The sequence below is a fragment of the Hyla sarda genome, chromosome 5, assembly GCF_029499605.1.
Source record: "Hyla sarda isolate aHylSar1 chromosome 5, aHylSar1.hap1, whole genome shotgun sequence".
Lineage (NCBI taxonomy): Eukaryota > Metazoa > Chordata > Amphibia > Anura > Hylidae > Hyla > Hyla sarda.
In genome coordinates, this window is record NC_079193.1 from 216093525 (window position 1) to 216113071 (window position 19547).

The 19547-nt window shown below is 41.8% G+C and overlaps 1 protein-coding gene across 4 annotated transcripts in view; it reads left to right on the forward strand.

The window, feature by feature from the left end:
• RIOK1 (RIO kinase 1) overlaps positions 1 to 18532 on the forward strand; it is a 99769-nt gene extending 81237 nt beyond the window's left edge. For 2 of the 4 annotated variants that reach the window (XM_056521107.1, XM_056521106.1), the window contains exons 13-17: positions 4506 to 4571; positions 5595 to 5714; positions 6010 to 6063; positions 13048 to 13188; positions 17170 to 18531. In XM_056521107.1, coding sequence (XP_056377082.1) covers positions 4506 to 4571; positions 5595 to 5714; positions 6010 to 6063; positions 13048 to 13188; positions 17170 to 17280 — 492 coding nt within the window. In that variant the 3' untranslated portion in view covers positions 17281 to 18531. Of the gene's footprint in view, positions 1 to 4505; positions 4572 to 5594; positions 5715 to 6009; positions 6064 to 13047; positions 13189 to 17169 lie in introns of all 4 variants that reach the window. The other 2 variants (XM_056521105.1, XM_056521109.1) reach the window with 1 other exon arrangement.
• Positions 18533 to 19547: the final 1015 nt, after the last annotated feature.

Sequence of the window (19547 nt, forward strand, 5' to 3'; positions counted from 1 at the left end):
ACTGCACCCCCCAAATATTCAAAATGAGATTCAGAAAGTGTGTTAACCCTTTAGGTGTTTCACAGGAATAGCAGCAAGGTAAAGGAGAAAATTCAAAATTTTCATTTTTTACACTCGCATGTTCTTGTAGACCCAGTTTTTGAAATTTTACAAGGGGTAAAAGGAGAAAAAGCCCCCCAAAACTTATAACCCAATTACTCTCGAGTAAGGAAATACCTCATGTGGATGTCAAGTGCTCTGTGGGTGCACTACAAGGCTCAGAAGGGAAGGAGCGACAATGTGATTTTGGAGAGCGAGTTTTTCTGAAATGGTTTTATATGTAAATGAATTATTTTTTTTTTTTCACTAAAGTGCTGGTTTTCCCCCAAATTGTACATTTTTACAAGGGGTTATAGGAGAAAATGCCCCCCAAAATTTGTAACCCCATCTCTTCTGAGTATGGAAATACCCCATGTGTGGACGTCAAGTGCTCTGCTGGCACACTACAATGCTCAGAAGAGAATAAGTCACATTTGGCTTTTGGAAAGCAAATTTTGCTGAAATGGATTTTGGGGGCATGTCGCATTTAGGAAGCCCCTATGGTGCCAGAACAGCAAAAAAAAAAAAAACACATGGCATACTATTTTGGAAACTACACCCCTCAAGGTATGTAACAAGGCGTACAGTGAGCATTAACACCCCACAGGTGTTTGACAAAGTTGAACGTGAAAATGAATTTTTTTTTTTCACTAGAATGCTGATGTTACCCCTAATTTTTCATTTTCATAAGGGGTAATTGGACAAAAAGCCTCTAAAAATTTGTAACCCCATTTCTTCTGAGTATGGAAATACCCCATATGTGGATGTAAAGTGCTCTGCGTGCGAACTACAATGCTCAGAAGAGGAGGAGCGCCATTGAGCGTTTGGTGAGAGAATTTGGTTGGAATAGAAGTGGGAGGCCATGTGTGTTTACAAAGCCCCCGTAGTGCCAGAACAGTGGACCCCCCCACATTTGACCCCATTTTGGAAACTACACCCCTCACAGAATTTAATAAGGGGTGCAGTGAACATTTACACCACACTGGCGTTTGACAGATCTTTGGAACAGTGGGCTGTGCAATTGAAAAATTACATTTTTCATTTTCACTGACCACTGTTCCAAAAATCTGTCAGACACCTGTGGGGCGTAAATGCTCACTGCACACCTTATTATATTATGTGAGGGTTGTAGTTTCCAAAATAGGGTCACATGTGGGGGGGGGGGTCCACTGTTCTGGCACTATGGGGGCTTTGTAAACACACATGGCCTTCAATTTCAAACACCTTCTCTTGCCAAAATCCCAATGGCGCTCCTTCTCTTCTGAGCATTGTAGTGTGCCAGCAGAGCACTTTACATCCACATGTGGGGTATGTTCTTACTCAGAAGAAATGGGGTTACAAATTTTGGGGGGCTTTTTTCCTATTCTCCCTTGTGAAAATGAAAAATATAGGGTAACCAGCATTTTAGTGACAGTGACAGTGTGTAGGGGTATGTATTGTTTTACTTTTTATTTTGTGTAGTGTAGTGTTTTTAGGATACATTCACACGGGCGCAGGTTTACAGTGAGTTTCTTTGCTGGGAGTTTGAGCTGCGGCGGAAAATTTGCTGCATCTCAAACTTGCAGCAGAGCTCGCTGTTAAGCTGCCCGTGTGAATGTACCCTGTACATTCACACGGGGGGGGGGGGGGGGAGACCATACATGCTGGGAGTTGTAGTTATGCAACAGCTGGTGGCACATTGGTTGGGAAACACTGAGAGTTTGTTACTTAACTCAGTGTTTCGAAACCAGTGTGCCTCCAGCTGTTGGAAAGCTAGAACTCCAAACATGTACAGTCTCTCAGTGCATGCTGGGAGTTGTATTTTAGTTGTATTTTAGGTAACAAACTCTGTGTTTCACAACCAATGTGTCTCCAGCTGTTGCAAAACTGCAACAATCAGCATGCATTGACAGCCGAACGGCATGCTGAGAGTTGTAGTTTTGCAACAGCTGGAGGCACACAGCTACAACTCCCAGCATACCCCTTGGTAGTCTGTGCATGCTGGGAGTTGTAGTTATGCAACACCTGGCTGCACACTTTTTCATAGAAAAAAAAGTGCCTCCATCAGTTGCATAACTACATCCCCCAGCATGCACAGACTAGCAAAGGGCATGCTGGGAGATGTAGTTGGAACTCCAGCAGGTGCAAAACTACAACTCCCAGCATGCCCTTTGGCTTTTGCATGCTGAGAGTTGTTGCTAAGCAACAGCAGGAATTGAAGAGGCCTTTCCTCCTGCTGTGTATCCTGCCCCGGGACGCCGCCGCAGCCGATCCTGCTGCTCCTGTCGTCGCCACCGCACCAGAGGGAACCCCCGCCGGACCAGGGCAAGGTAGGAGACCCCCTCCGGAGCCGATCTCCGCTTCGATCGCCGTCTCCAGCAGGTCCGTGACTGGATCGGTCATTCCGACCGATGAATCATGTGATCGCAAGGCGGCACCTGTGCCACCTCACTCCTACTGAGTAAGGGTGAATTCACCCTTTTTTCCGGGTCACCAGAGACCCGATTGACCCGGAATAACCGCAAATCGCACGTCTGAATTGACGCACGATTTGCGGCGATCGCCGATATGGGGGACCTCAGGACCCCCCTGGGCGATATGCCGGGGTGCCTGCTGAACGATATCAGCAGGCATCCCAGTCCCTGCCCGTTGAGCGGCAGGGACCAGAAGTACGCAGGGCGTATCCATACGCCCTGAGTCCTTAAGGACTCGGAAACGGGGGCGTATGCATACGCCCTGCGTCCTCAAGGGGTTAACCTGACCTCAGCAGCATATACATTTTTTAAGTGCCAAAATACTGATTTTATAGGCCAACCTACCTTCAGACAAATAATAAGGGTAATGGTTAGATCTCCTCTATGCTAGATGATGAGGCTGGACTCCTAACACACCCTTGCTCCATAACCACTTTGTACCCTAAAACCTGCTTCTGCCAAGTGCTTCCTGATGGAAAGCTGAGAAGGTGTTCTTTATGGGGGACATCTGTGTGTGTGTGTGTGTGTGTGTGTGTGTGGGGGGGGGGGGTGTTACAATTAGAGATGAGCAAAGTTACAGTGATTGGTCACGGCGTTTGCTGACTTTTCCTGTATAAATTAGTTCAGCTTTCAGGTGCTCCGGTGGGCTGGAAAAGGTGGATACAGTCCTAGGAGACTCTGCAGAGGCTGCAGTGCTCCCATGAGTGCCGTGGCCCCTTCACATAACTGATTGGTGATGACGTCAGAGCCCTGCTGATCCAAAAGCACAAATAACTTTAAAATGGATTGGTAAACATAGAAATAAAGAGAAGTTCCACATGATCTAGAACAAACATAAATAACATATTGTTTCCTCTGTCCCCCTTTTAATGACCCAGAAGTATACATGCCCACCTATAGTTTTATCAGAGTAAATGTTTGATATACTCATCTAAATGTCTGCTCCTCATCTATATGCTCCTTTTCCTTTTTTCTCTCTCTCTAAACATAATTTCACATTTATTTGGGTTCCAGGAACCAGGTAGGCTCCAGAATATGGACACACAATGTAACGTTTGTTGCTTGTCCAACACAGCATAGATGTAATAGTTGTCTTCTCCCTAGTTATATGGTATGAGATTCTTGTTTTCTGAAGGGTTGCAGTTTTTTTTGTATTTTGCCAAGTTTTTAATCATGGTCTTCCTTGCTATACATGTTGTGGTTTGTGTAGTTAGAATTTCTAAGTACATTTCACTTGAATCTTGCAATATTTTCTCACTGTAATATCCATCATATAGGAACATTTTGATAATTTGGTGGCTAGGATTCTGAGCAATAGTTAATACAAATGTAAAATAATGAAAGTTTAAAACAGAAAATAGTTAAAGGGGTACTCCGGTGGAATTTTATTATTTTTTTTAAATCAACTGGTGTCAGAAAGTTAAACAGATTTGTAAATGTCTTCTATTTAAAAACCTTTACCCTTCCATTACTTTTAAGCAGCTGTATGCTACAGAGGAAATTCTTTTCTTTTTTTTGTTGTCCACAGTGCTTTCTGATGACAACTGATGCCCATGTCAGGAACTGTCTAGAGCCGGAGAAAATCCCCATTGCAAACCTATGCTGCTCTGGACAGTTCCTGACACGGACAGAGGTGTCAGCAGAGAGCACTGTGGACATGACAAAAAAAGAAATTCAAAAAGAAAATAATTTCCTCTGTAGCATGCAGCTGCTAAAAAGTACAGGAAGGGTAAAGATTTTTTAATAGAAGTCATTTAAAAATCTATTTAACTTTCTGGCACCAGTTGATTTAAAAAAAAAAAAAAAAAAAAAGTTTTCCAGCGGAGTACCCCTTTAAAGTAGCACTTTAAATAACTTTTTTTCTTAATTTTTTTAACTCTTGAAATGAGAAATGAGAAAAATCATTGAGTTCATAGACAAATATAGAAAGTAAGGGTAAATAACATTAAAATGATTATTTTCTATTATTTACAGTCAATGGAAATAGCAGGTAAAAGAACGGAACAAGAAAGATCAAATCAAGATAAAGTAGATGAAGAGGCAAGTGTTATTATTATTATTATTATTATTATTATTATTATTATTTATTATTATTATATGTAAAGGTCATACTTTTTTTATTGAGTACTAGGTCTTTGTAAACTTTTTTTTTTTATAAATAAATATTTTACATTGTCGAGCAAAAGAAACAACCTGTTTATGGTGTCATAAAGAATAATAAAGTAGCTTAATATAATGTTATTAGCAATAGTGTACAGATCCCTACATATCAGCTTTGCTCTCTCCCTTGTAGCTGGGACATCACGTCACACTCTGAAAGCAAAGCTCCTGTCCAATCTTTACACCCTCCTGTCTGCTCAGGACAAAAACGTTGATGTAAAGGGGAACCTCTTTTTACTGCTCATTAGATTTTAAAGCAGCATATAAGAGAGCAGTAAGCCTGTTCTGATGGAAACTACTGTGATTCAGAAAATCTTCCCACTGCCTCAAAATCTAATGAGCAGTAATTTGAGCTCCACATCATTGGTCTTGTCCTGAGCAGACAGGAGGGGAGGATGGACAGGAGCTCTTGTTTTTAGTGTGATGTCACTTTTTTTTTTTTTGCTGGACAACCCCTTAAATCACAAAGTATGAAAATGATTTCCCTTTCAGCAGAGAGATAGGTGGATGCTGTCATGTTCCAGTATACTTACAGTTTGAACTAAAATTTAAAGAGTAAGGGTATGTTCATACGTACAGTATCCTGCGCAGATTTGATGCGCAGGATTTGTAACTGCACATTAGAAGCTGTGCTCAGTCATTTAGTTTACATTGAAATCTGAAGCAGAAAATCCTGTGCATCAAATCTGTGCAGGATACTGTACGTGTGAACGCACCATTAGGCTGCATTTGTTTGCCAGTGTAATCACAAGTTAAAGGGGTGACCATACCCTCTTGCTCTTTCTGAAACAAGAAGCAGGTGTGTTCTTATTTGAAGTCTATAAATGTTTTCTTGCTGTTACTTAAGCAATCTAACTCATTTTTGTGTTATCATTTTAAAAAAAAAATTTTGCAATGGTTTAGGTATTTAAGAAAGCGTACATTCCTCGGACTCTAAATGAAGTCAAGAACTTTGAAAGGGATATAGACCTAATGCAGAAGTTGAAAGAAGAAGATATGTCGTTGAACACTCAGCAGGATAATGTAAGTAACTCCAGCGTTTCTGTGCTGTCTGCACAGTTTGGTATAATGAGATGCAATTCACATAGGGTGGTTGAGTTGCCGAAGAAAAATGTGACAATGAAGTAACCTGAATTGTGTGTCCCGTACAGATAGTACACATGGTGTGCTTCTAGCTAATACTTTACACTCTCGTATAGAGAATTAGACTGAACATTTGTAATAAAGTGAATGTTATCTTGAGTATCTGTTCCAGCCAATTCAGATATTGTAGACTTATCGCTAGCTTTTTACCCCATTTGCTTTCTTTTTTTTCTAGATTCTATATCAGACTGTGATGGGCCTGAAGAAAGATTTGTCAGGTGCTGAAACGGTGAGCTGGATCACTTAAAATTTTTGTTTTTCCCATTGAAGCCTTCTGTTAAACATTAGTACCAATAACATAATGTATACTGTGGTGTAAATCATAACAATATAGGCCATCGGGGAGTCTTTTACATCACTGATTAACATAAATCACTTTATTTGATAAAGTTGTAAGGTAGCTAAAGGCCCTCCATACAGATTGGTAAAAAGTCTGCCAATTCCAGTAGGACTGGTCTACCTTATTTGAATTGAGAATTATGTCAGGGGAGAAAAGGATCTGGCATGTTGTTTTTAAATTGCTCAAACCTTTTGTTATTGAGGAGGTAAGCTGCTATCTGGCTGCAGCTTACCTTCTCTCACCACATTTTGTTTACTTGAATGCTTCGCTGGGCTGAACATTCATGTTTATGGGGTAAATGGGAGAGAGATGTTGGACAATACTATAAGAGATAGCCTAGTAGTCTGATTATCCACAGTAGGAGAGCTAGCTCTTATCCAATATTAAACAATGAGTTTTCTAGCCGACAGCTATTGAAGGTGTATAGTACAGTGCCAGCTACAGTGTGCTCCAGTACCAGTGCCAGACACAGCCTCCCAGTTGCGAAAGATCCTTGCCTATGTCCCGATGTCCAGGTACTGCCACAGCACAGATAAAGTCCTACCTGCGGAAGTGATCTTAACCGATCCCTTTATCCAAAAAAAGGTTAACAGTGCCTATGCAAAATTTATTTCTGTAGTAAATACAAATCAATAGAAAAGCTGCTGTCACATAATAATAATGATATATCACCAACACATTCTGCACTGTCTTACAGTTTTAGGGGTACGGTAAACACAAGTATCAGACATTACAATTATGCACACTAAATATTCAAACATGAGGAGTGAGGGCAGAAAGTGCTTTACTGATACAATGGTCCAGCCATGTTTTATAAATAGGGTAGGTTACATAAAGAAGTGTGAACCTGTCACCAGCTTATCCCTGAATGTCTAAAGTGCATAGAACGTAGGGGGAGACTACCGAATATGGAGCTTTTGATGTCTCCAAGGACCCCACACCATATGAAATTTTCTCATGGTCTTAGGTTTTTCATAAATACCCCCCTCCAAATGAACTATAAGATTAACCTTAGTGTAATTTGTTTGCTAAAATTTGTTAAATTCTACACAATCTGAGAATATCTGGATTTCACACTCAATAAGACAATTTCATTGGCCAGTTTGAAATTGCAGTTTCTCGGAACCATTGGGGGACACAGAACCGTGGGTATATGCTCTTGCCACAAGGATGCGCTGACACTAGGCATACAAAGAAAAAAGTCTGCCCCTCCTGGCAGGATATACCCCGCCTACTGACCCTTAGCTAATCAGTTTTAGCTTAGTGTCATAGGAGGCAGACACAGGTCTGGAGCTCTCTCCAGACCTGTTCTTCTTTTTTGTTTTTTCAGTTAGGGCCTGTGTTAGGTTCTTTTATGCTTTTATTTTCTTGTTTTCAGGTGTGGGTTCAGGAGTATGGCGCTACCTGTTCCCCCGATTGCGGCTAAGGGGCACGGGACATAAGAGTATGCACCCTTAACCCCTTCCCGCCAATGGCCAGCGCCTGGGGTTGCACCTTGGGTCCAGGTCCCCCAATTCTCCCTGCTCGTCCGGCTGTTGCAGACTGGTCCAGACGCGATTCAGCTTGTCGCCAACATTCCGCTGCATCTTCCAGTTCGACCGATCTGCTCTCCCAGGGCCCTCTCTGCCACCCCAGATTACTGTCGCTGCATTTGATGGCGTGGCGGTTGAAAACGCGGTTTTGAGGGCTCGGGGATTTTCCTCTGAAGTGATTCACACCATGCTTCGAGCACCGAAAGCCCGCCTCCGCCAGGATTTACCACCGCACTTGGAAGGCTTATTTCTGGTGGTGTGTGCGCAGTCCGTTTCCCCGGTCGTGTTCTCCTTTATGCGCCTTCTTGGTTTTTTCCAATCTGGGTTGGATCAGCATTTGACCCTCAGCTCTGCACACTTTCACTAAATTCTATCAAGTACACACTTTCACGTCAGCGGACGCCGGTTTGGGCCGCAAGGTGTTGCAGGTGGAAGTGGCTCAGTCCTCTGCCTAATTCTATGGGGTACTTTTTTCCCACCCCGTGGACTGCTTTGGTGCGTCCCACGGTTCAGTGTCCCCCAATGGTTCCGAGAAAAGGTATATTTTTATGTGCTTACCGTAAAATCTCGGAGGATCCATTGGGGGACACAGCACCCACCCATGGTTTGTTGTTTGCATTCGTTTGTCCGAGGGGTGGTTCGGTTCCTTTCTTTTTCCCTCGGACTCCTGTTTTTTTTCTTTCTCTGTCTGTTCCCTCCTACTGCTTTGGGACTAAACTGATTAGCTCATGGTCAGTAGGCGGGGTATATCCTGCCAGGAAGGGACAACTTTTTTCTTTGAATGCCTAGTGTCAGCGCCTCCTAGTGGCAAGAGCATATACCCACGGTTCTGTGTCCCCCAATCCTCAGAGAAAGAGATTTTACGGTAAGCACAAAAAATCTACTTTTTGATGTCTCCACACCCAAAGATCTCAAATTCCTCAAATACACTGCTCAAAAAATAAAGGGAACACTAAGATAACACATCCTAGATCTGAATGAATGAACTAATCGTATGAAATACTTTCATCTTTACATAGATGAATGTGCTGACAACAAAATCACACACAAATTATCAATGGAAATCAAATTTATCAACCCATGGAGGTCTGGATATGGAGTCAAACTATAAATCAAAGTGGAAAACCACACTACAGGCTGATCCTACTTTGATGTAATGTCCTTAAAACAAGTCAAAATGAGGCTCCGTAGTGTGTGTTGCCTCCCCTTGCCCGTATGACCTCCCTACAATGCCTGGGCATGCTCCTGATGTGGTGGTGGTCTCCTGAGGGATGTCCTCCCAGACCTGGTGGATTAACGAGACATGATGTCCCAGATGTGCTCAATCGGATTCAGGTCTGGGGAATGGGCGGGCCAGTCCACAGCATCAATGCCTTCCTCTTGCAGGAACTGCAGACACACTCCAGCCACATGAGGTCTAGCATTGTCTTGCATTAGGAGGAACCCAGGGCCAACCGCACCAGCATATGGTCTCACAAGGGGTCTGAGGATCTCATCTTGGTACCTAATGGCAGTCAGGCTACCTCTGACAAGCACATGGAGGGCTGTGCAGCCCACCAAAGAAATGCCACCCCACACCATTACTGGCCCACCACAAAACTGGTCATGCTGGAGGATGTTGCAGGCAGCAGAACGTTCTCCACGGCGTCTCCAGACTCTGTCATGTGCTCAGTGTCAGCCGTCACGCCCCCTCCCATAGACTTGCATTGAGGGGGTGGGGTGTGACGTCATGAGGGGGTGGGGCCATTACGTCACTAGCTCCCGGCTCCAGTGTTCGGAACAGTTTATTCCAAACGCTGAGCAGTGTAGTACCCCTTTAACCCCTTAACGACGCAGGACGTATATTTACGTCCTGCGCCGGCTCCCGCGATATGAAGCGGGATCGTGCCGCGATCCCGCATCATATCGCGTCGGTCCCGGTGCTCATCAACGGCCGGGACCCGCGGCTAATACCACACATCGCCGATCGCGGCGATGTGCGGTATTAACCCTTTAGAAGCGGCGGTCAAAGCTGACCGCCGCTTCTAAAGTGAAAGTGACCCGGCTGCTCAGTCGGGCTGTTCGGGACCGCCGCGATTTCACCGAACAGCTGACAGGACACCGGGAGGGCCATTACCTGCCTCCTCGTGTCCGATCGTCGAATGACTGCTCCGTGCCTGAGATCCAGGCAGGAGCAGTCAAGCGCCGATAACACTGATCACAGGCGTGTTAATACACGCCTGTGATCTGTGTAAAAGATCAGTGTGTGCAGTGTTATAGGTCCCTATGGGACCTATAACACTGCAAAAAAATTTTTTTTTTTAAAGTGTTAATAAAGGTCATTTAACCCCTTCCCTAATAAAAGTTTGAATCACCCCCCTTTTCCCATAAAAAAAATAAAACAGTGTAAAAAATAAATAAAAATAAACATATGTGGTATCGCCGCGTGCGTAAATGTCCGAACTATAAAAATGTCATTAATTAAACCGCACGGTCAATGGCGTACGCGCAAAAAAAATCCAAAGTCCCAAAAAGCGTATTTTGGTCACTTTTTTATACTATTAAAAAATGAATAAAAAGTGATCAAAAAGTCCGATCAAAACAAAAATCATACCGATAAAAACTTCAGATCACGGCGCAAAAAATGAGTCCTCATACCGCCCTGTACGTGGAAAAATAAAAAGTTATAGGGGTCAAAAGATGACATTTTTAAACGTATAAATTTTCCTGCATGTAGTTATGATTTTTTTCCAGAAGTGCGACAAAATCAAACTTATATAAGTAGGGTATCATTTTAACCGTATGGACCTACAGAATAATAAGGTGTAATTTTTACCGAAGTATGCACTGCGTAGAAACGGAAGCCCTCAAAAGTTACAAAACTGTTTTTTTCTTCGATTTTGTCGCACAATGATTTTTTTTCCGTTTCGCCGTGCATTTTTGGGTAAAATGACTAATGTCACTGCAAAGTAGAATTGGCGACGCAAAAAATAAGCCATAATATGGATTTTTAGGTGGAAAATTGAAAGGGTTATGATTTTTAAAAGGTAAGGAGGAAAAAACGAAAGTGCAAAAACGGAAAAACCCTGAGTCCTTAAGGGGTTAAGGACGCAGGACGTAAATGTAAGTCCTAGTGCGGTGGTACTTAACGCACCAGGACGTACATTTACGTCCTGTGCATAACCGCGGGCATCGGAGCGATGCCCGTGTCTTGCGCAGCTGATCCCGGCTGCTGATCGCAGCCAGGGTCCCGCCGGCAATGGCCGACGCCCGCGATCTCGCGGGCGTCCGCCATTAACCCCTCAGGTGCCGGGATCAATACAGATCCCGGCATCTGCGGCAGTGCGCGATTTGAATGAATGATCGGATCGCCCGCATAACGCCGCACGGAGGTCCCCTCTCCTTCCTCCGTCCGGCTCCCGGCTTCTCCTGCTCTGGTCTGTGATCGAGCAGACCAGAGCAGAAGATCACCGAAAACACTGATCTGTTCTATGTCCTATACATAGAACAGATCAGTATTAGCAATCATGGTATTGCTATGAATAGTCCCCTATGGGGACTATTCAAGTGTAAAAAAAAAAAATGTAAAAGTAAAAAAAAAAGTGAAAAATCCCCTCCCCCAATAAAAAAGTAAAACGTCCGTTTTTTCCTATTTTACCCCCAAAAAGCGTAAAAAATAAATTTTATAGACATATTTGGTATCGCCGCGTGTGTAAATGTCCGAACTATTAAAATAAAATGTTAATGATCCCGTACGGTGAACGGCGTGAACGAAAAAAAAAAGTCCAAAATTGCTACTTTTTTAATACATTTTATTAAAAAAAAATTATTAAAAATTTATTAAAAGTTTTTTATATGCAAATGTGGTATCAAAAAAAAGTACAGATCAAAAAATGAGCCCCCATACCGCCGCTTATACGGAAAAATAAAAAAGTTAGAGGTCATCAAAATAAAGGGATTATAAACGTACTAATTTGGTTAAAAAGTTTGTGATTTTTTTTAAGCACAACAATAATATAAAAGTATGTAATAATGGGTATCATTTTAATTGTATTGACCCTCAGAATAAAGAACACACGTCATTTTTACCATAAATTGTACGGCGTGAAAATGAAACCTTCCAAAATTTGCAAAATTGCGTTTTTCTTTTTAATTTCCCCACAAAAATTGTGTTTTTATACATTTTATGATATGAGTGATGTCATTACAAAGGACAACTGGTCGCGCAAAAAACAAGCCCTCATAATAGTCTGTGGAGGAAAATATAAAAGAGTTATGATTTTTAGAAGGCGAGGAGGAAAAAATGGAAAACGTAAAAATTAAATTGTCTGAGTCCTTAAGGCCAAAATGGGCTGAGTCCTTAAGGGGTTAAGGCAGTGCTGGAAAATAATGGTGACCACACAAAATATTGACACTTTGGGACATTTCCACTTAGGGGTGTACTCCCTTTTGTTGCCAAGGTTTAGACATTAATGGCTGCGTTGTGTTATTTTGAGAGGACACAACATTAAACACTTATACAGGATGTGCACTCTCTACATTACATTGTAGCAGAGGGTCATTTCTTCAGTGTTGTCACATGAAAAGATGTAATATTATATTTACAAAAATGTGAGAGGTGTACTCATAATGACAAACATGTAGAGGTGGAGAGGATGAGGGTAGTGGTTTAGAGGTTGAATGACATACTTGTGAGAGAACAGATGGTGAGATGGCAGTATAGACAATATAGGGGGAGATTTATCAAAACGTGTGCAGAGAAAACGTTGACCAGTTGCCCATAGTAACCAATCATATTGCTTCTTTCATTTTTAAAAGGGCCTCAGAAAAATAAAAGCAGTGATCTGGTTGCTTTGGGCAGCTGCTCCTCTTTTCTTCTGCACAGGTTTTGAGAAGTCTTCCAGGAAGTATATACATTTTGGTCTAATTCTGGATTTCACATATAACAAGGCACTTTATAATTTAGTTTGAAAGGACAGATTTGATGTCTCCAGTCACATGCAATACGATCGTGATCTTCTCCTGCGGACTGATGAAATAAGTGTTGTATGTGTGAGCAGATGTCTTGTGCCCTTTGTAATACACCTTTCAGGACTGGTCTGAATTTTAGTAAGGCACAATGAACGCTGAATTACTGAATGCATTTGTGTCTATACAACTGCACCTAAAAAGTTGAAGGGGGTGGGATAGTAGAGCACTGTGAGAGGATTCCCTGTGCTTGTTAGGAAATGGGAAAGTCTGTCCATGCAATTATGAATGAGTGAAGGGGCTCTAGGGAAAGCATTTTCCACTCATACTTGGCCTATTTAGTTTCTCTTTACTACCCAGTAGTGTTTTTCATGTGTACATCTCGTTTGACCAGGTACCAGCTTTACTGCAGAAAAGTGAAGAGGAGCAACATGATGGATCCGGCTCTGATTCCGATAGTTGTGATGAGTCGGGGTCAGATTCCGAAGATGTTCACCCCAAAGATCAAACTCCTGCGTCTGAAATAGATAAAAAGGTTAGTAGTCATCCATTCATCTGTTCACTCCGGTTATACAGTTGCTCAGGTTCTGTATAGTGTGCTGGTTAATCTGCCCCAATGAATTTCAGTCCTTTCCCTCCCTCCCTCCCTTTATATTTAGTGTGCAAATGCCTGATCTTGGATGTAACAGTACTGTGACCACTACCCAGCCCTATTTAGAAATGTTAGCTTTTCTAAAATATAAAGTAAGCATTCATTGGCGCAAACAGTTACACTCCAGTGATGACAGTAGGCGGCAGTAAGTGAGAGAGACAATGTTAGCCTTTACTACTTACTTTATTTATTTATTTTATTAAGAATGGTTGATAGACTTGACTTCTCTTGGCATTTTGCCTCTAACTTACTGAGTAGATCTTTTGTCTAAGGATTATTTTTACCCTGTAGTCTTTTATATGAAGCGTTGTGTCATTGCAATGTAAAAAATAAGCTTGGAGATCTTGTGTGATTGTGTGCCATCTTTGTTTCCCTTTTTAAGACATCTTCTAGGAAATATAATTATTTATTGCAGACTGTTGTGTTGTTGAGAATAACCTCCTTTTGAGTGAGGGTGAGGTAGCTGTATAGCTTGGTATGCTAACAGTCCTGATGCTGTATAAAGGGATAGAAAAACAGAGCTATTTCCAAAAACTTTATATTATTTGTATATATTCCATAATAGGGTCATATGTTGTATACACAGCATTAAAGAGGTTATCCAGGATTTAAAAAAAACAAAACAGAGCTATTTCCTTCAAAAACATCACCACAAATGTCCTCAGGTTGTGTGTGGTATTCGAATTTGGCCTTATCTAGTGGAACTGAACTGCAATACCACACACAACCTGCAGACAGATGTGGTGCTGTTTTTCAAGAAATCAGTGTATAGTGTTGGCTCCTGACTCGAGCCCCCGTTAAACCAGGCCCTTAGCTGATTCCTGTAGCAGAGGGCAGCCATTAATAGCAGACATGCTGCTATTGCCGTTGCCGGCTATTAACCCTTTTAGATCGCCACTGTCAAAGCTGACAGTGGCATCTAAAGGGACCTTTAAGCAGTCTCTTGTGATCCAGTGGGATGGATCGCCCCTTCGCAGCACTACGATCCACCGCTGAGGTAGCCGGAGCACACAGATCAATGTGGTTCTACGGAACTACATTGATTTGTATGTGGAATCTAATGATTCCTCCTAAAAGTCCCCTAAGGGTAATAAAAATTAAAAAAAAATTTAATAAGTTTTTAAAAAACACTCATTAACCCCTTACATATTAAAAGTTTAAATCACCCCCCTATTCCCAAATTCCATATAAAAAATATGTAAACATAATAAAAATAAACATTTGGTATCGCCACATGTGTAATAGTCCGAACTATTAAAATAAAACATTATTTATCCCATATGGTGCATGTTGTAAACGTAAAAAAAATACAGAACCCCAGAATTGCGTTTTTGTTTTTTTTATCACATCATACCCCAGAAAAAAAAGTCTGATAAATAACACAATGGTACCGATAAAAACTACAGATTACGGCGCAAAAAATGATCCCTCATAAAGCCTGGTAAACAAGAAAATTAAACAGTTATAGTGGTCAGAAAATGGCAATATAAAAAAAAGTTTAGATTTTTTTTAAGTAGCACTTATATGGGTGTGTAGATGAAAAAATAAGTTATGGCTATTAACCCCTTAGCGACATCGGATGTAAATGTAATGTCATGGTGCCATTAACCCCTGTGCTGTGATCAATACGGATCGCAGCAGTGCGGCACTTAATATGGATGATTGGATCGCCCGCAGTGCTGCCGTGGGGATCCGATCATCTGTAAGGGCGGCCGGAGGTCCCCTCACCTGCCTCCGGCCATCTCCTGGGGTCTTCTGCTCTGGTCTGAGATCGAGCAGACCAGAGCAGAAGATCGCCAAGAACGCTGATCAGTGCTATGCCCTATGCATAGCACTGAAAAGTTTTAGCAATCAAGTGATTGCTATAAATAGTCCCCTATTTGACTATTAAAGTGTAAAAAAAAAAAAAAAAAAAGCACATAAAATTGAAAAATCCCTCCCCCAATAAATGTCTGTTTTTCCCATTTTACCCCCAAAAGCATTAAAAAAAATTAATAAACATATTTGGAATCGCCACGTGCGTAAATGTCCGAACTATTAAAATATAATGTTAATTATCCCAAAATTGCTGTTTTGTCACATTATATTCCCAAAAAAATTATAAAAAATGTATTAAAAGTTTTATATACGCAAATGTGGTATCAATAAAAAGTACAGATAGCGGAGCAAAAAAAATAGCCCTCATACCGCCCCTTATACATATACAAAAAATGCTAAAGTTATAGATTGTCAAAATAGAGGGATTTTAAACATACTAGTTTGGGTAAAAAGTTAGAGATTTTTTTTAAGCGGTTACAATAATAGAAAAGTATGTAATCATGGGTATCATTTTAAGCGTATTGACCCTCAGAATAAAGAACACATATCATTTTTACCATAAATTGTACAGCGTTAAAACAAAACCTTCCAAAATGTGCAAAATTCCGTCTTTCTTTTCAATTGCCCCACACAAATAGTATTTTTTTTGGTTGCCCCATACATTTTATGGTAAAATGAGTGATGTAATTACAAAGGACAACTGGTCACACAAAAGGCAAGCCTTCATATTTGTCTGTGGATGAAAATATAAAAGGATATGATTTTTAGGAGAGGAGGAAAAAACGAAAATGCAAAAATAAAATTGCTCTGGTCCTTAAAGGGGTACTCCGTCCCTTGATATCTTATCCCCTATCCAAAGGATAGGGGATAAGATGTCAGATCGCCGGGGTCCTGCTGCTGGGGAGCCCCGGGATCGCCAATGTGGCACTGCGCTATCATTACTGCACAGAGCGTGTTCGCTCTGTGCGTAATGACTGGAAATACAGGGGACAGAGCAGCGTGACGTCATGGCTCCGCCCCTCATGACATCACGGCACGTCCCCTTAATGCAAGTCTATGGCAAGGGGCGTGACGACCGCCACGCCCCCTCCCATAGACTTGTATTGAGGGGGGCGTGACGTAACGATGCTCCGTCCCCTGTATTGCCCGTCATTACGTGCAGAGCGAACGCGCTCTGTGCAGTAATGATAGCGCAGTGCCGCATCGGCGTTCCCAGGGCTCCCCAGCAGCAGGACCCCTTTAAGGCCAAAATGGGCTTGGTCCTTAAGGGGTTAAAGGGCAAGGAGGAAATGATGAAAGTGCAACAACGAAAATTGGCCTGTTTAAGAGGTTAATGCTGTGTACACACCATATGACCATATTATGGAATATATACAAAGAATATGAAGTGTGGGCTCCTTTTGAAAGCAGCAACTAAAGTTGTGAACTTTTAGTTGCAGCCAGAATACACGAACTGCTCTGTATTGCAGAAAGAGAGCGCTGCAGCTTAGAGTGTCTGATATCCATTTTTGGAATTGAATCGGCTTGTTAGCAGTGGCATCTCTAGCATCAGGCATTCGGGGCATATGCCCTAGAGTTTTGGCTTACTGCATGGGCAAGTGCTGCAAATCTGTGTCAGAATCCTCACTCATGTTTACACTCAAGTTAAACAAATACCCTAAAAAACAGTATCTGCATTAAGAAGGTTTCACATTGATCCCAATGTTAAGTTATCTGAAACCTCCAAAAACTTAATATAGCCCCCCCCCCACGAGTTTATGGGGGCTATATTAAAAAGTTATTGGAGTACAGCATCCCTGGAGCAGGTAGAGCAGTACCATCTGTGCCTGCCGGCTTTGTGAGTTAAGGACAGATTATCCTTCTCTCAATAGATTGCAAGTATTAGGTTTCTTTGTTTATTCCACCGATATCTGCTCTGATCCTGCTTATGTTGTTTTATGATCCTTTGCCAAGTCTTTTATTTCTTTGGCACCCAACTTAGTTTCTCATGAATTTCATTGTGCTGTTGTCAGCACTTTATCTTATGCCTTTTACCCTTTTCAATAGGAAAGGAAAAAATTGGTAAAAGAAGCACAAAGAGAGAAAAGAAAGAATAAGATCCCAAAGCACGTGAAGAAGAGGAAAGAGAAGACGGCGAAAACGAAAAAGGGCAAATAGACTGTCTACTGATGTACAGCAAGACTTGCTGTGTGATACATCCATCTTACAGATGAGCTGGCAGCAATACACTGTGTGTATAGACGTGCAGGAATGAAAAGGACTAATGTTCTCAGCAAGTGGGAAAACATCTTGCCAGTCTGCATACTGCTTTCTCACAACATGAAAGAAGATTTATAACTTTTAAATACACGTACAATATTACAGTTTTGCTGTTTGTTTGTTTTTTGTTTAGAAACTTTTATATAGGTAAGAAATGCAGATGAGTGGCACAACGCGCCTGACTGGGGCACAAATATATGAAATGTTAAGAGTTTTGATACCTGGTGCTGCTTTTGTTGCAGGGAAACTGCAGTCCAATTAAATACATAGACAGGACTTGGTGAAAGTGCCCCTGTTGTAAACCTGACCTATTAAAGGACAACAGCAGCATTATAACACTTATCCCCTATCCACAGGATAGGGGGTGTGTTTGGGGGGGGGGGGTCTGACTGCTGGAACCCACTGTGATCTCCTGAACGGAGCCCCCGCATTATTGCACAGTGAGATTGCTAATGCGTGTAGCGTCGACCTAGAGAGGTCTACGGTTATGCCCCCTCCACATTCAGCTCTATGGGAGAGGCAGGGAGGCATGAACGCTGCCTCCCCGCCTCTTCCATAGAACTACATTGCGGCCAATACGCCTCCTGCACGGGAGAGCCTTGGCAGAGCCATGGCCCTGTGTAGGAGATCGCGCAGGGTCCCAGCGTTCGGACCCCCCTGCAATCACACACTTATTCCCTATCCTGCAGCTAGGGGAAAAGTTGTTTTCGTCAGCAGATGGCCTTTAATAATGCAGGCAGCATGTTATATAGCAGGAGGAGCTAAGCAGATTGATATAGAGTTTACTCAGAAGAACTTATTTATTAATGTACATTTGTGCTTATTCAGGGCATAGGAGTCCAGTGGGCGGTCCTACTCAGTGATTGGCAGCCCTCCCTTTATGTGTGCATACAAAGGTAGCTGTCAGTCATTGATTAGGTCGGCCCACTGGACTCAAGCCCTACATAAGCATGAATTAAAACAAATAATTGACACTATTTCCTTCTATGTAACCTGCTGCCTGCAGATTGGACTGCATTTTCAGTGTGGCAGAATTCACTAGATTCTTAAGAATATAAAAAAATAAACAACAAAACCTGATATCTTATTTTTTCTTGTCCTTTTTTCACACATAAGAAATAAAACAAATAAAAACAGTGTTATGGCTAGACAGATTTGCCTTTTAATAGTAGACTTCACTTGACCCCCAGGTTAGTGTACTGTGTACAGTACAGACAAGAGATTGCTTACAGCAGTCTTTTCCAACCAATGTGCCTCCAGCTGTGAAAACTACTATTCCCAGCTCCATGCTGGAAATTGTAGTTTTGCAACAGCTGGAGGCACACTGGTTGGGAAAAACTAGCTTACATTTTTGATGGAGATGGACTTATAGGTGTGGTTGTCGCCTTGCCTAGAGATCGAGTAAAACCGGCTTTGTTTTTAATGTGGGTGTGTCTGAAAAGGATTCACAGCCTCTAAAGTGATACTATGCTTGAAGAATTCTTGATCAATAGTGACTCGGATAGGGAACAAGTCTATGATGCCTTGGTTTGTTCTATACAGGCTTTTAGGCAGTCACACCTAGGTGTGGAGAAGACTGGAAAGTAGACAGAATGTGGTCTCCACCCCTTGTTTTAGGAAGACAAGTAAGAAAGGACCAGCTCAATCTTCCTTGAGCATCATGGTTGGTTTCTAGATAAATTTGTTTTGCAAATTATATATAGTGAAATGCTCAGATTAATTCAGGCTCTACACTGAATGGCCACTTTATCAAAGACACTTTCCCTTTAAGATTGGAGCTTTTCCTGTATGAGGATTAGACAGGGGACACTGGATATGCAGCAATGCTTATTGATCATGGCATCTAAACAGTTCTGCATGTGTCATTGTGGTTTAGTGCACTTATTGGGACCACCGCTATGTCATATATACATATATCTATCTATCTTGGGGTGATCGTTTTATTTAAATACAATTTTTTGATACTGGAAGACCTCTTTAATAATCAGCTTGTTTCAAAGGCTATTCTCTTTGGTCAGGAAGGTCATTGTGACACATCCATGTTGTAATATCAAGCGATTTGTCCTATATAAATTGCATGCTATATTACAAGATGATATTCTCAATATTTAAAATGAAGTCACCCCACTTTTTTCCCTGTGATCTTCTTTTGCAGTTTTTGCCTG